We start from the raw sequence: 14,624 nt of genomic DNA, 5'->3' as shown, positions 1-14,624 counted from the left end.
CTAGTGATACAAAAAGAAGAGAAGGTGAATGTTTATAAAATGATTTTTAGTAAGCAGGTACAGGGTTATAAAACAAAGGAATAGTAAAAGAACTTAAGGAAGTAAGGGAACAATTGAACCAGTAATTTATGCTTTATGCTAAAGCACTTCGGATTGTCCTTCTTCAGTAAATGCAAAATGCTATCAGCACAAAAAGTGAGACAATGAAAGGAGAACTATGAGATAAAAAACACAAAACGCCTTTTTGCATATAAAAATTAATAAAAAAAAAAACTAAAAAAAAACTAAAATAACTATTCGAAAACAGTTGGTTTATTTTCTATAGCATGAATATTATTTTTATGGTTTTAAAAAAGCTTATATTAGCATTACATTGAATAAGTTAACCTTTTTCTTTTGTATCCATGCTTCAACCTCCTCCTTTATATTGGTATTCTCCTTTTTAAATTAATGTTTATCTTGATTTCATTAGGTTAACTTCAAAAGGCCCTTTTTATGTATTGTTTTCCTTATAATGAAAAACAAAAGCAGTATGTTTAGCATTTGAAGTGACTTTATACATGAATCCGTAGGCGTAATTGTTTCACCTTTTTTTTTTTTTTTTTTGTAAATGAGTTAGCATAATTGCTTTATTGAATTTCATAATAGTAGTGTATATATCATAAATGAGATATGATGTAGTTGACAGATGTTTTTGACAAATTGTACTACAACGGGGAAGTGGAGTTTTTACATAACATAATCCTCCAGGGGATCTATTATGTCTCCCTTTTATGATTATGTTAGTTAAGCTGCTAATACGTACGTATATAAATATACTTATGTAAAAACTTAGCAGACCCTTCCTCCTAATTTTTCTTTCTTTCTCCTTTTCATGAAGAATACTTTACTTGGGCTTAAGGATCTTATAGGAGCCTTTTTTCAGGTAGAGAATGTCTTTACAGGACCATCCCTATTATGTTATAATATTTGGGCAATTTCATTATAATTCAAACATTGTAGTTGAAGGGAGAGGGGGAAAAAGAAAAAACTATAAATAAAATACCTCTTTAACTCTTTTGTGTTTTATAAACATAAACTATTACAATCTACTCTTTTTATCTTTTAAATATACCTATTAATATATTATTTGTTCACGAATAATTTACGCATATTTATCTTTTTTTTTTAATATAATTGCATCTTTAAGTCAAAACAATGGATATCAAAAGCTTATTAAATGACATATGCTCAGGTGAGCAATATGAAAAACCAAGTTTCGATTGCTACCCTGCTTCACCTGCCACAACTTGGTCAAGTGCTTCTTCAATTTCCTCATCAGATACAATTTTATCCTCAGTAATAATTCCTCTTCAAAAACCAAGATCTCAACAGCAAACTCGTACACCGTGGACGTCAACCGAGGATTATTTATTAGAAAAGGGCTACTTACAAGGTTTATCCTGGGCAATGATTTCTGCTAAATATTTACCTCATCGTTCTCGCGGTTGTTGCTGGGGCCGCTTTAAAACATTGCGTACAAAGTCTTTCCAAAAGAAAAGATGGAGTATGAACGAAGATAAAGTTTTGTTAAATTCTATCAAGAAACACACAAGCTTATTCAAGCAAGCTTGGGGTTCTTTGGCATTTGATTTAAATAATCGCAATTGGAAAGAGTGTGATATTAACCCAACTCGCTTGTTGACTCATTACAGTCAAGATAACATGCCCTGCTGAAAAAAAGATAATTATACAAGTAGATAATACCAGATTTACGCTTTGTTGAACAAAGGCAAACATACATACAAGTACCTCTTTTTTCATTTTCAATATACCACACAAAAAAAAGCATTTTTTAATACAATTAATAACAAATACCCTTTTTTCATACATTCAATTCATTTTTTTCTTTCTCAATTTTATACTATTGTTTACAGCAGTATACTGACAATGATCTAGTTTACCCCTTTCTTTCACTTTTTTTTTCTATTTTTTTTCTTTTTTTTGCATTTCGAATAAAGACAGTAAACTTTTTTTATATTGAAAGTTGTACCTGATGCCACTCTTGTTATACAATTTTCACGTGCTTTAGGGCAACCGGATCATATTATTTCATATTCTTTTCATTCCAAATAGCTCCCCTAAAAGTTCTCCTCCCCCTTGGCCTTCAAAAGGATTTTTTATTCCTTTTGTAATATACATATAAAAATACATTTTCCTTAATGATTGAGAAGCATGCATTGAGTTTTCTGTAATCTATAAATTGTTAGTAGAACTATTACTCTCCATGGCTTACAAAAGCTTCTAGAAAGACGGATTATGCATATTATCTGCTTTAAACAATAAGAGTATCAAATTTAATCTAGCAGTTTTAAAGAAATGTGATTGATTTATTTCGCCATTCATGGTTTGTGTTTTTAAATAAAAAAAAATTATTGCTCTTTCTTTGGGTTCGATGCCAATTGACTTTTAGCTGCATTGACGGCTTGTATTTTGCTTTGATGTGTGGAAGACACTGTAGGCTTCCTTAAAGGTCTTATATCATCAGCTGCAAATCCTGGTATACGAATATTCCAATTACGCTCTAATATCAAAATAAATTAACGTTTATAACATGTAGTAAGCTCGGCTTCAGTACCTAAGTGTAGTTGAACATCTTTTACTTCTAGAGTATCCGACTTTCTATGCTTAGCTAATCGGCAAGCAAATGTAGTAACAGACTCGATGAATTCATCAGCAATTTCCAATAAAATCTTTTAAAAAATTAACAAGACTATCTCTCCCTCTCTCTTTTTGACTTACATCTTCTACTTCAGGCTCCAACCTCTCTGCTGGATCTATTTGAGATACCAATTCTTGAATCTTACGTTTTGTTAAAACTCTGTTGACACCATCGTGATCTAAGGAAGGGGCAGCTGGCTTGGGTGCAGATGCAGGCGCAATCAAAGATGCGCTATTATTAGTATTATTGTTGGTGTTCGTATTGTTGATGTTGTTATTATTATTAGCAGAGAATGTAAACATGCCATTGTTCTTTACAGCCGCTGCGGCTGCAAGAGCAGCTGCACTCGGAGAAGATTTCAGACTTGCAGCTAAAATAGGATTGACAAATCCAGTTGTTGTTGTATTTGGGTTGCTTGGTGCAGGAGAAGAAAACTGCATTGGATTTTGTGAAGCAGCAGTATGAGCAGCAGCTGCAGCGGCTGCAGCAAGACTCATTTTATTTAAAGCCTGTTGTTGTTGTGCCGCACCTAGAGGGAAAAAAAATAAGACGTGATATCACCTTTTTTATGTATGTATTTACGAAGTTGAGGATTATTCACAAAATTAGCAAGTGTTTGTTGAGGCTGTTGTTGCGGTTGTTGGGATTGTTGTTGAGGTTGTTGCTGTTGGAAAGTGGCAGGTGATCCAGGTGCGCTCATGTTTGCACCTAATACTTGCTGTTGTTGTTGTTGCTGTTGTTGTTGTTGCTGTTGCTGCTGCTGTTGTTGTTGCTGCTGATTAGGTTGCAATGCGCGTTGCTGCATGCTTTGAGCTACTAATTGAGGCGCCAAATTATTTATTAAAGTCTGAAGGACTGTGAGCTTTGCTTGAAGTTCTTGTTCTTGCTTTTTAAGTTGGTTTCTTTCTTCTTCAGTAATGTCTGTTCTTTCCAAATTTCTACGGATTGCAGCAATATTGTTGTTTATAAATTCAATATTTTGCTGGTATTGACTAATCATTTGAGGTAATTGCTGCATGTTATTGGGTGGTTGGTTAGAAGCCATTGGATTCTCAAAAAAGATTAAAAAGAGAAAAAGAGCTTTGTGACTTTTTTAAAAAATTATCTATTTTTCATCACTTCAAGGGGTCTTACTTATCCTATTTATTTCCAATGTTTATTGGTATAATAGGAACAAAGAGTAGTGGTAAACATACCATTGCTGAATACCTTGTGAATAGGCATGGTTTTAAATTTTTAACGATTAGAAAGAATCTAGACGTTTATAATCGAGATGTCTACTCGAATGCAAAATATTTTGACAACATAGACAACATGCAAGTATATGTTACTAAACGCTGGCAAGAAAATTTTGTTACTTGTGATATTGACTATAAAGATCTCGATATGTTAAGGTACGGTCTATATTTATTTTGGCCTTTATTTTCTTAATTTTAAGGCGTACATAGGAAGCGTCCCTTTTTCTTATTATTAGCTGTTGAAGCGCCTGTTACTATGCGATATAAGCGTTCAGTTACCAGGTAGCGTCAAAAATATAAATTAAGATAAAGCACAAGAGAGTGCTAATTATCGTGTGTCTTATAGGTGTGAAGCACAACTCGAAAAGGAAAATTCATCATCTTTAGAGGAATTTTTAGTTCAAGACGACCGTAATATCTACAACATATCTGCGCAGGATACACAAAAGATACACTGCTATAAATCGTTACATAATATGATGACATCTTCTGACTTGATAGTTACAAATGCATATCAAGATGTGTCCAGCTTGTATGAGACATTGGATAAAATGAACATTGTAGACAAAGAGCGACTTCGACCTTCCTGGGATACGTATTTTATGCAACTTTCAGATTTAGCAGCAAGAAGATCAAATTGTATGAAGAGAAGAGTTGGCTGTATCTTAGTGAAGGATTCAAGAGTAGTTGCAACAGGGTATAATGGTACTCCTCGCGGTTTACGTAACTGTAATGAAGGAGGGTGTGGACGATGTAACGAAGGAGCACCTTGTGGAATAGGCCTAGATAGATGCGTATGTATGCATGCAGAAGAAAACGCTTTGTTAGAAGCAGGAAGAGGAAGCGTCAATTTTGAAATGGGTGTCATACTTTATTGTAATACGTAAGGGGATAAAAAGCATTTTCGATATAGAATTCATTTTTTGGCTAACATTAAACCCTAGATGTCCATGCTTAGGTACAAAAGCAAATTCTAGTTTTATTGTGTTTTTAAATATTTTTTAGGTTGTGCTATAAAAATTATTCAACAAGGAGTAAAAGAGGTTGTTTATTCCAAATCATATGGTATGGATGAAATGACAGCCAAGGTTTTTAAAGAAGCCAACGTTAAGTTAAGACAACATTGTCCACCATCATTACGTAGAGATGTGGACTATTAAATTGTTTATTGGGGAATGTTATAATTTCTTTATTTGGATGTTTACTAACTCACCAAATAAAGTAACGAAAGGGAAATCAAGAAAGTAATACGCGTACATTTTTTTCTATTATATTTTATTCTCCTGCCTTTCTCTCTCTCTCTCTCTCTTTTTTTTATTTTTTTTTCCCAGTTATTTTTTTTATATGCGTTATGTTTACTACTGTTAAAGATAATCAAGAATATGGAGGATCATTCATTCACAGCTATGGTTCAAAAAAATTTGTTAGACCAAAATTGGATAATGTTCTGGATGCTGTTGCACAAGCGAGATTTAATGAAAAAAAGTGGGTTTGGGTAGAGGACGACCATGAAGGGTACGTTAGAGCCCATATTTTAAATGAAGACAAAGATAAAATAGAAATAGAATATGAAAGTGGAGCGGTAATATAATTATATAGCGAAAAATATAATAAATATGCGTATTCAAACATATGTGTGTATAGATAGCCTTTGTAAATAACTCAAAACTAAAAGCAATGAATCCACCAAAATTTGATATGGTGGATGATATGGCTGAGCTTACTCATTTGAATGAACCTTCTGTAATTCACAATCTTACTGTTCGATATAAAGCACACCATGTTTATGTAAGAAAAAGAGAGAATTTGTGTTGTCACGCAGTAAACTCATCTATTTATTTATTAGACCTATTCAGGCCTTTTCTTAGTAGCTGTAAATCCTTATAGAAATCTGCTTATCTATACAGATGAATACATTCAATCTTATAAGGGTAGAAGAAGAGGAGAGATGCCTCCTCATATCTATGCTGTAGCAGATCAAGCTTATCATGATATGGTTCAGGACAGAGAAAATCAATCCATTTTAATTACGCAAGTACAAGATTAGCTATAAAGGTGATCTTACGTATTTATTAATATAACTATAGGGGTGAATCGGGTGCGGGAAAAACAGAAAATACCAAAAAAGTAATACAATATCTTACAGTCGTGGCCTCTATTGATAAACATTTAAATGAATTACAAAACCAAATATTACAAGCAAATCCTATACTTGAAGCTTTTGGTAATGCTCAAACAATTCGCAATAACAACTCTTCTCGATTTGTAAGTAAAAAAGAAAAAGTTATATTTATTAAGGACATGATGTTTAGCATTACTATTTATAGGGTAAATTCATTCGTATTGAATTTAACAGTAGAGCACAGATCTGTGGTGCAAATATTGAATGGTACTTATTGGAAAAATCAAGAGTGCACTATCAGACACCCAAAGAACGAAATTACCATATTTTTTATCAGCTCTTGGAAGCAGATGAAGATATCAAAAGTAATACATACGCATGAATACATTAAAACACACCAGATAACACATTATAATAGAATTGTTGCTATTGGATGGGACTGCTGATGACTATAACTTCCTCAAACAATCCAACAAGAGGATTGATGGAGTCGATGATAGAGAAGAATATTTAAATCTTGTGGTAAAATACCATGAATAAGCAAAAGGGACGATAGATAACATCTTATTTGTGTATGTAGAAAGCATTGGATATTATGGGTCTTTCAGAAAAGGAGAAATTGGACTTATTCAAGATAGTTGCTGCTATACTTCATCTTGGCAATATCTCTATCACCAGTTACCTGGATCGCGCTGATATTAAAAATTTTGACATGGTTGAACGTGCTTGTCACTTGTTGGGCATCTCTGCAGAAGGATTTAAAAAAAGCTTATTGGCGCCACGTATCAAGGCTGGAAAGGATTGGGTCACTCAAGCTAAATCTCCTGCTCAAGTCATTGCTAGTATTGATGCATTAGCCAAGACTTTGTATGAAAGAAATTTTGGTTTCTTGGTGGAACGTATTAACAAAGCAATCGATGGACCAAATGCAAAAGAAAAAGCCGGCTTTATTGGTGTATTGGATATTGCAGGATTCGAAATATTTGAGGCAAGCGTGCTTTTTAAGTGAAAAAAAAAGGAATACGTGTATATTTATATTTTTTTTTCTTTTGCAATAGACAAATAGCTTTGAGCAGCTTTGCATTAATTACACAAATGAAAAACTTCAGCAATTTTTTAATCAAAACATGTTTGAATTGGAACAAGAAGAATATCGAAAAGAAAAGATCAACTGGGATTATATTGACTTTGGTAAAGATCTTCAACCAACGATCGACTTGATTGAAAAAATTAATGTAAAGTATTCTTCAAAAACTCATACATCTTATTAAACATTTGTTTTATAGCCTGTGGGTATTCTATCCTGCTTGGAAGAAGAGTGCGTAGCACCAAGAGGAAGTGATCAACGATTCCTTCAAAAACTCAATAAGTTTTGTAATAATGACGACCCAGATGCCAAGTACAAAACAACTCGGTTTCAAGATGGATTCATATTAAAACATTATGCTGGTGATGTTGAATACTCTGTAAATGGATGGATAGAAAAGAATAAGTATCCTCTTAACGAAGACATCACTCGTTTACTTGCAAGATCATCTCAAAAACACACTGCCAAGTTGTTTGAAGAATATGAAGAGGAAAATAATGATCGAACACATAATCACAGTACTAGTAGCTTTGTATCTATGCTCAAAGTTCGTAAGGGAAGTGGGTCATTTGGAACCGTTGGTCAAAGACACAAGCAGCAGCTCTCAACTCTCATGAGTACCCTTTATGTCACACATCCTCACTTTGTGCGGTGTATCTTACCCAATGATAAAAAGCGACCAGGAGAGATCCAAACGAAGCTTGTCTTGGATCAACTGCGGTGTAATGGTGTACTAGAAGGCATCCGTATTTGCCGAAAGGGCTTTCCTAACCGCTTATCCTTTGATGAGTTCCGGAAACGGTACGGCATCTTGTGTCCAAACTTATTGAACAGAGAATCGTTTATCGACGGAAGAACAGCTTGTCAGTTACTCCTTGATCAGTTGAATTTGGACAAGGAAAGATATCAAATTGGTATGACAAAAGTGTTTTTTAAGGCAACTGTACTAGCCGAATTGGAAGAGCAGCGCGATAATAAATTGGGTGTCTGCATTACTCAATTCCAAGCACACTGTCGAGCACGCCTGGCCCGTCAATTTCAGACCCGCTTTTCTCGCCAAGCAGATGCTATCCGTGTCATGCAGCGCAATGCTCGTATATACATATCTCTTCGTGAATGGCCCTGGTGGAAAGTTTATGCCAAATTAAAACCTCTGAATGCTGCCTACCGTGTCGACATTCAAATGCAAGAAAGAGATCAAAAGATACATACACTAGAAGCACAATTAAAAGATCAGAGCAGTACTGCGAATGAGATGGCATCCCGTAACCAAGAGCTTGAAAATCAGCAAGTAGAGTTGAAACAATTGATTCTGGATGAACAATCTATTATACGCGAACTGGAAGAAAGTAAACAAGAGCTGTTTCAAAAATTTACCATGGCAGAAGAACGTATAGAAGAACTAGAATCAGAGCTGAACCAAAAGTCTAAAACAATGGAAGAAAACCAAAAAAATTTAGAGCAGAAAGCAGATCAGGCAAACCTTGAGCTGTTTCAGCAATTGGAAGAGAACAAGACATTGAAAGAGCGACTGGCGGTTTTGGAGAAAGAAAATAAAGATATAAAAGCAAGCTTGAAAGAAAAGCAGTATCAATTTGATAAGGAAACAATAGAGAAAAACGGAAAGATACAGCAACTTGAATTAGACTACAAAAATAAGATAGATATCTTGAATACAGAAATAGAGGAGCTAAAAGAACAACTAAATGAAGTGAAAAGCCAATCAGCACGAGACAATAAGCAAAATCATGAAACCACAGTTCAATTAGAGTCAGAAATAAATGAATTAAAGCAAGCACTAAATAATGAAACCGATACCCGAAATGATTTGCAGACTAAATATGATTGTCTTAAAGAAGATTGGGACAATCTAACAGCGCTAGTAAAAGCAGAATCAGATCAAGCCAAATCAAGAATATCAAGGTAAACATGCATATGTATATATATTAAATATGATCAAATCACTAAAAAACTATGCACTAATAGATTTGACCAAGTCTTAAATGACCTAAAAGCTATCCCGTCATCATAATAAAGTTTATTTCATTTTTTATTTAACTTAATAATTGAAGAATTTCAGCAGTTGCTTTTTGCATACGATTTTCCCCTGTCTGGGTTATTTGGATTCGTCTAATTTCATTTTTTGCTCCCATAATGTTGCCTACTTCTCGACAAGTGTTTGATTGAGATATAAGTGTACCAAATGCCATAATAAATCTATATAGGTTCTCATTTTCTTTTTCATCCTTCAATAATTCAACAAGTGTTCCTGTAAATCCAAGCTCAATCTCATCTTCTTTTTTAGAACTGAGTAGGATGGAGAAACTAGTAAACGTATATTAGACAAAGAATTCTTTCTGTTATTCTTTTTCACTTCTTACTTGACTGCCAGGGTACTTTGGGCTAATCTTGCCATTTTAGTTTTGAATTTACCAGTAACATCAACTTGCATCATTTCTGCTATCAATGCACGTTGTTCCCATGCAATTTGACGACCAATTTCGGTATTGAATAGGTTAGCTAATCCACGATAAGCCAGCATAGCATTCACTTCACTACCAGAAGATGTTGCTGACAAACCACCAGCTTCTCTTAAAAATAAAACAAGGTTTTGACTAGGAATAGCAGAAACTAGTGACTCGGGGCTGTATAAAATAACCAAGCGAGCAAGATCCAAAGCAGGGAACTGTTTATCCGCTGGCCATTCTGTGCATACTTTAACAATTACTTTGAGTAAAGAGGCGTTCAATGAGCTTGTAGGATTTTTAATGTAATTGACGATGTGACTTAAAGCTTCAAGTTCCTGGTCAGTCAACTTGCCAGCTTGTAACTCATCATTGATAGAACAAAGTTTTGTTTGAACTGCATCAGGGTTAGCTTGCTTTAACGATAGATAACTTTTCTATGTATGATCAATGTAAGCTAAAAGAAGCTATATAATAAAGATATCAACTTACAATAGGAAAAACTTTTGACACAACATTTGACTGCTTGTAGGAATTAGCGCTTGTAAATGGATCACCGTAGTTAACGGATGAAGAAGGCTGTGTAGTGGATTGTCCAGGGCGATACGATCCTTGGCCTGTAAAAGGATCCAAATAACCAGTGCCTCCAGCAGCACCCTGATTAGAATTAGGGACATATCGGCCTCCTCCAGTAAACGGATCTTGGTATTGACCTACTCCCAGGTCAACAGCATTTGTATTTTTAATAATAAATGTAGCAACTTCTTCTCTAAAAGATTGAGGGAGGTCATGTTTCATTAAAAACTTGTCTGCTGCATCATAAGGGTTTTCTATGAAAGACGATAAGTTAAAAGCACATCTTTTCCGGATGAGCTTTTTAAGACTTACGAGTAATATTATAGGGTAATTTAAGATTTCCATTAGGTCCAGCGCCAACATCAATCTCAAACACATAATCATACTCTTTTCCTTCGTACAATTGCTTGTTGGAACCAGATCCAACACCACCTACAACCTCGCCGATCTTTGTCCAACTTTGTTCCTGGTTACTCCATTGATGAGCTTCAACATTAGCTCCTACGTTTACCATAATCACTTGTCCTTCTTTATTTCCTGGCTTTGACAAAGCCTCTGGCCCAGGTAATTTATCTTTATTGATGTCACCAATCTGGTTACTACTTACATATTTAGAAAAATGACTATTTTACTATTTAATCAGCTACTTACGCTGGAATTGCTTGACTTGCTAATATATCGTCAAATTCCTGAATGAAAGTAGTTAGTAAAAAAAAAAAAATGCATACATTTTGTCACTCAGTTAACCTTCAATAAACCAGCAGACGCCATCCTCTTCTCATCACGAGTAAATAAACGAATTACTGAATCGCTCCCACCTACAGCTATATCACTGTTTGGTAAGCCGCTGACGGCCCAAACAGAAATACAAGGTTGTTGAAGGGTCTGGATGCATTCACCATCTTTTGTAATAAGCTCAGTTTAAGATGACAGATATACTTTCTGTAATGCTTACCTCTCCAAATACGAACAGTACGATCTTCTCCCGATGAAACAAACTCTCCAGTACTTAATACGTCTACAGAGTATACAAATGAAGTATGTCCATTTAACTCTTGTAAACAGCTCCCATCTAAACTCCAAACACGAAGTGTTCTAATTCAAACAATATTTAATATTATCTCTTCTCCTTTTTTAATTTTTTTTTTCTTTTTGATTACCCATCATTTGAACATGACACAAATGTATCTTTCGATACTAGGGCTAATCCTCTTACAGCATCCGTATGACCTTGGTAAACATGTACCAACTTTCCATTCTTCCAAAGGCGAATCATCTTGTCTGCAGAAGCTGTTAATATCGTGTCATCATCTACTGGAAGTACTGCCCAAACAGCTGCTTCATGTCCTTCAAGAACATATGCTTTTTGAAATTCCTTCCATACAATAACCTTTCTAAGTAGAAAAAAAAAGGTATTAATATAAAAGATTGCAGCAACAAAAGAAAAAAACAGCCTTTTACTTACTTGTCCCAAGAACCAGATACAATATGCCCAGAAGGAGTTGTTTTCATTGTAGTCACATTTTCAGTATGTCCAATAAGTGTATAAAGGGGCTCACTTGGTTGACTAGGAAGATATACATTGATAAATTTATCGGAGCCGCTGGAAACAATAAGACCTAATTTCAACGTTAATCATTCATCTCCTTTCTCTAAAAAAAGTTGAAAAATAAACCTTCTGGATAAACATCATTAGACTTAATTATTGTTAAGGAATTAACGAAGTGATTATGTCCCAAATATACGTTTTGGAGCGAAAAGGCATTTGGTCCTGTACGGGACCAAGAACGTACTGTTTTATCACGAGCCGCTGAAATAATAAGGTCATCAGATACTGCAGTTACTAATTTAATCTAGTTCTAGTGCATGAGTAAACAACGGACTATGTTTGTAGCAGTATAAGGTGTTACATCTTGTTCATGACCACTGAGTACAGAGGCCAATTTATAAGGTGGAATTGACATTTGGAAAGAAAGAGAAAGCGGGATATAAAGATGGACGCGTCATTTGCATTATTTTTGTACTTTTTAAAACACCTTGTGACTTACATCATCTTCCGAGTTTACAAAAAGAAGTACGCTTTATTTGTTTGTGTTTTCGTAATAAGTATTTAAGTCTATTCTGGTTAACAAGTCCTTAACGAAGACGTCCAGACCTTTTTTGGCTTCATGCTTCCCATAAAGGTCACGGAATTCGTTATTTGTGCTGTTCAATATGTTTCCTAGTCTTCCTGATCCTTTTTCTTCTAATAACTTCAATACATTTACAAACTGCCAGACATGGTTTTGAAAATCATCAAATACACGCTCACACTTTGCAATAAGCTCATGTTCTTCTCGGTTGCCAGAGTAATAATAAATATCAATGATACTAGCAAAGTCTAATACATCTTGAAGGATCGGCTGTAAAATTTTAAAAATGCGTTGCTGGCTTTGTTTCAAGAAGCATTGGTATAGAATTCGATCCAAGATGTGTTCATGATAACTTTTGAACATTTGAGGTTGCATTATGACAGAGACATAGCCTGTTGAATTTGATTTTGTTTTTATATTTAAGTCTTGCACTTGTTCCATAAACATGTGCCACGTCTCGCTAATTACTGTGTCGTAAACGTATCCTTGCAATGCACGTAAGAATTGATCAAATTGAAACCGATAGCGATAGAGCTTGTTTAATGTGTTAGTCTTGAAACGCGCATTGTTTGCTTTTAGGGCATTGTATATACGTTTTGAAACTGTTGTCACTCGAAAGAGTTGAATAAGAAACGTAAATACACGGTTGTATTTCAGCTGAATATTTGGGGTGATAACTAGGTTTAATGGGTATTGCGCATTATAGTGTAGTTGTAAAAAATTAAGTGCATCGAAAGCTATGTATAAAACTCAAATGAATATACATGCTTCATATTTAAATAAATGTATGTATACCTACCGTTTGGATTGCGTTGCTCCCTTGCACCTGTTACATCAAAAGCAAATAACTCGTCTTCCGTAATTGTTTCTAACATAATGGACCTCAGAGCCAGATTTAAATCAAACAGTCGTGGCGGCCATTTTCCGCCTAATTCCACTCCAATCTTGTTTTCATTTTTGAAAAATACAGACTCAAGTCCAGCTAGAAAAGTACCATTACCTAATAGAAAAGTATCATGCAGTAACGAAAGATGATATTGAAGCTTGAACTGATGCAGAAAAGAGGACATGTACGATTCGTTTAATATAGGACACCATGCTTGCACAGGTTCGATATAGCTTAGAGCTGCAATCGTATCAATTGTGGGTATAATATCACTGCTGTTCTCATTTGTCAATTTCAAAAGGAAGTTTAGACTGCTTGAAAACTCTCCAATCAAAAGCCTTTCATCCCATGGGGGTAAACTTGGGATATTTGACATCATGTCTTCGTTTAAACTTTTTGAAATTTCCAACTCTTCGTCGTTTTCTCCCTCTTCGGTTTCGATAGATACTTCATTGGCAGAATTATAAGTTTGAACGTATTTGCATATGGATGTTATCTGACACATGTATTCGTTTGTTTCACTTATGCGTAAGTGACATTTTAGAGGCAGCTTCTTACGCAGTTCACATAATGGATGATTTGGCATCATTTGTCTAAGTAGTTGTAAAGATATTCCAGATCTAAGTATATAAATAGCTAAGTCGATGCTGATAAAATAGGGGAGAACAATGCCTGGTTTAATCTATGAAATAGATTAATTTTCCGCTCTTTTTTTTTTTTTTTTTTTTTTATTTTTCTCTTCCAGACGAACCTGGTATTCTTGAAATGAGTCGTACGACCCCATTGATTTACATATAAAGAATTCTTGATAAGGATCTTCAAAAACGCCGTTACCATCACTGTCTAATCCTAACCATTTGCTTAATATATTCAAATAAGGTATGCTAGTGTAACAAAGAACTGTCAAACAAATGCTTCTGTAAAATGCAGATTTTCCAGACTGAACAAGATCAAATTGCTGAATTTCTGTGTATAGTAAATTCAATAATTTAGCCCCAAAAGGTATATGGAATTTATAAAGATTAGCGTTTCTTTCTGATGTCTACTTTATCATTTTAAGTTTCGCGCTTGTGCTTGTAAATAAACAATTTTTGTCTTACCTCCTCATTATTTATTTGGATCGAACAAAGCTCATGTAATCTCTCACATACCATCAACATACTATGCACATACTGATACACTTTTAAAATGGTCAACTCATTTTTCATGTCTTCAAACATATTAATAAGTGAGTTTTGAATATTTAAAAGTAGTTCCAATAAACAACAAGCAAAAGCAACGCCTGTTAAGCCATATTTTCTATAAAACTTTTTCTTTTATATCATCTGTAGTGGTACTGCTGTCTATTTTTCTGTTACCTTGGATTCAGTTGACATTCTTTTGCGACGTACTCTATTGCTTTCATGCGACCACCAAA

The 14,624-nt window shown here is 34.5% G+C and overlaps 5 protein-coding genes across 5 annotated transcripts; 2 read left to right on the top strand and 3 right to left on the bottom strand.

Moving 5' to 3' along the window:
• Positions 1–1,197: 1,197 nt before the first annotated feature.
• Positions 1,198–1,716, top strand: RO3G_00935 (uncharacterized protein; the record flags this gene model as incomplete). The annotated part of the gene is made up of 1 exon (XM_067655526.1): positions 1,198–1,716. The coding sequence occupies one exon, from the start codon at positions 1,198–1,200 to the stop codon at positions 1,714–1,716; it is 519 nt and encodes a 172-aa protein (XP_067511627.1).
• Positions 1,717–2,411: 695 nt separating this feature from the next.
• Positions 2,412–3,746, bottom strand: RO3G_00934 (uncharacterized protein; the record flags this gene model as incomplete). Its single annotated transcript, XM_067655525.1, has 4 exons — positions 2,412–2,563; positions 2,618–2,732; positions 2,782–3,230; positions 3,284–3,746. The coding sequence occupies 4 exons, from the start codon at positions 3,744–3,746 to the stop codon at positions 2,412–2,414; spliced, it is 1,179 nt and encodes a 392-aa protein (XP_067511626.1).
• A 2,157-nt stretch (positions 3,747–5,903) lies between these two features.
• RO3G_00933 (uncharacterized protein) lies at positions 5,904–9,180 on the top strand (the record flags this gene model as incomplete). Its single annotated transcript, XM_067655524.1, has 8 exons — positions 5,904–5,908; positions 6,027–6,204; positions 6,267–6,426; positions 6,480–6,583; positions 6,642–7,066; positions 7,128–7,296; positions 7,348–9,071; positions 9,135–9,180. The coding sequence occupies 8 exons, from the start codon at positions 5,904–5,906 to the stop codon at positions 9,178–9,180; spliced, it is 2,811 nt and encodes a 936-aa protein (XP_067511625.1).
• Positions 9,181–9,525: 345 nt separating this feature from the next.
• RO3G_00932 (uncharacterized protein) lies at positions 9,526–11,701 on the bottom strand (the record flags this gene model as incomplete). The annotated part of the gene is made up of 8 exons (XM_067655523.1): positions 9,526–10,050; positions 10,106–10,443; positions 10,502–10,788; positions 10,841–10,878; positions 11,012–11,091; positions 11,145–11,284; positions 11,350–11,583; positions 11,655–11,701. The coding sequence occupies 8 exons, from the start codon at positions 11,699–11,701 to the stop codon at positions 9,526–9,528; spliced, it is 1,689 nt and encodes a 562-aa protein (XP_067511624.1).
• Positions 11,702–12,270: 569 nt separating this feature from the next.
• RO3G_00931 (uncharacterized protein) lies at positions 12,271–13,712 on the bottom strand (the record flags this gene model as incomplete). The annotated part of the gene is made up of 2 exons (XM_067655522.1): positions 12,271–13,058; positions 13,121–13,712. The coding sequence occupies 2 exons, from the start codon at positions 13,710–13,712 to the stop codon at positions 12,271–12,273; spliced, it is 1,380 nt and encodes a 459-aa protein (XP_067511623.1).
• Positions 13,713–14,624: the final 912 nt, after the last annotated feature.

Source organism: Rhizopus delemar, genomic scaffold, assembly GCF_000149305.1.
Source record: "Rhizopus delemar RA 99-880 supercont3.1 genomic scaffold, whole genome shotgun sequence".
Classification (NCBI taxonomy): Eukaryota; Fungi; Mucoromycota; class Mucoromycetes; order Mucorales; family Rhizopodaceae; genus Rhizopus; species Rhizopus delemar.
This window is presented reverse-complemented; position numbering and strand designations above follow the sequence as displayed.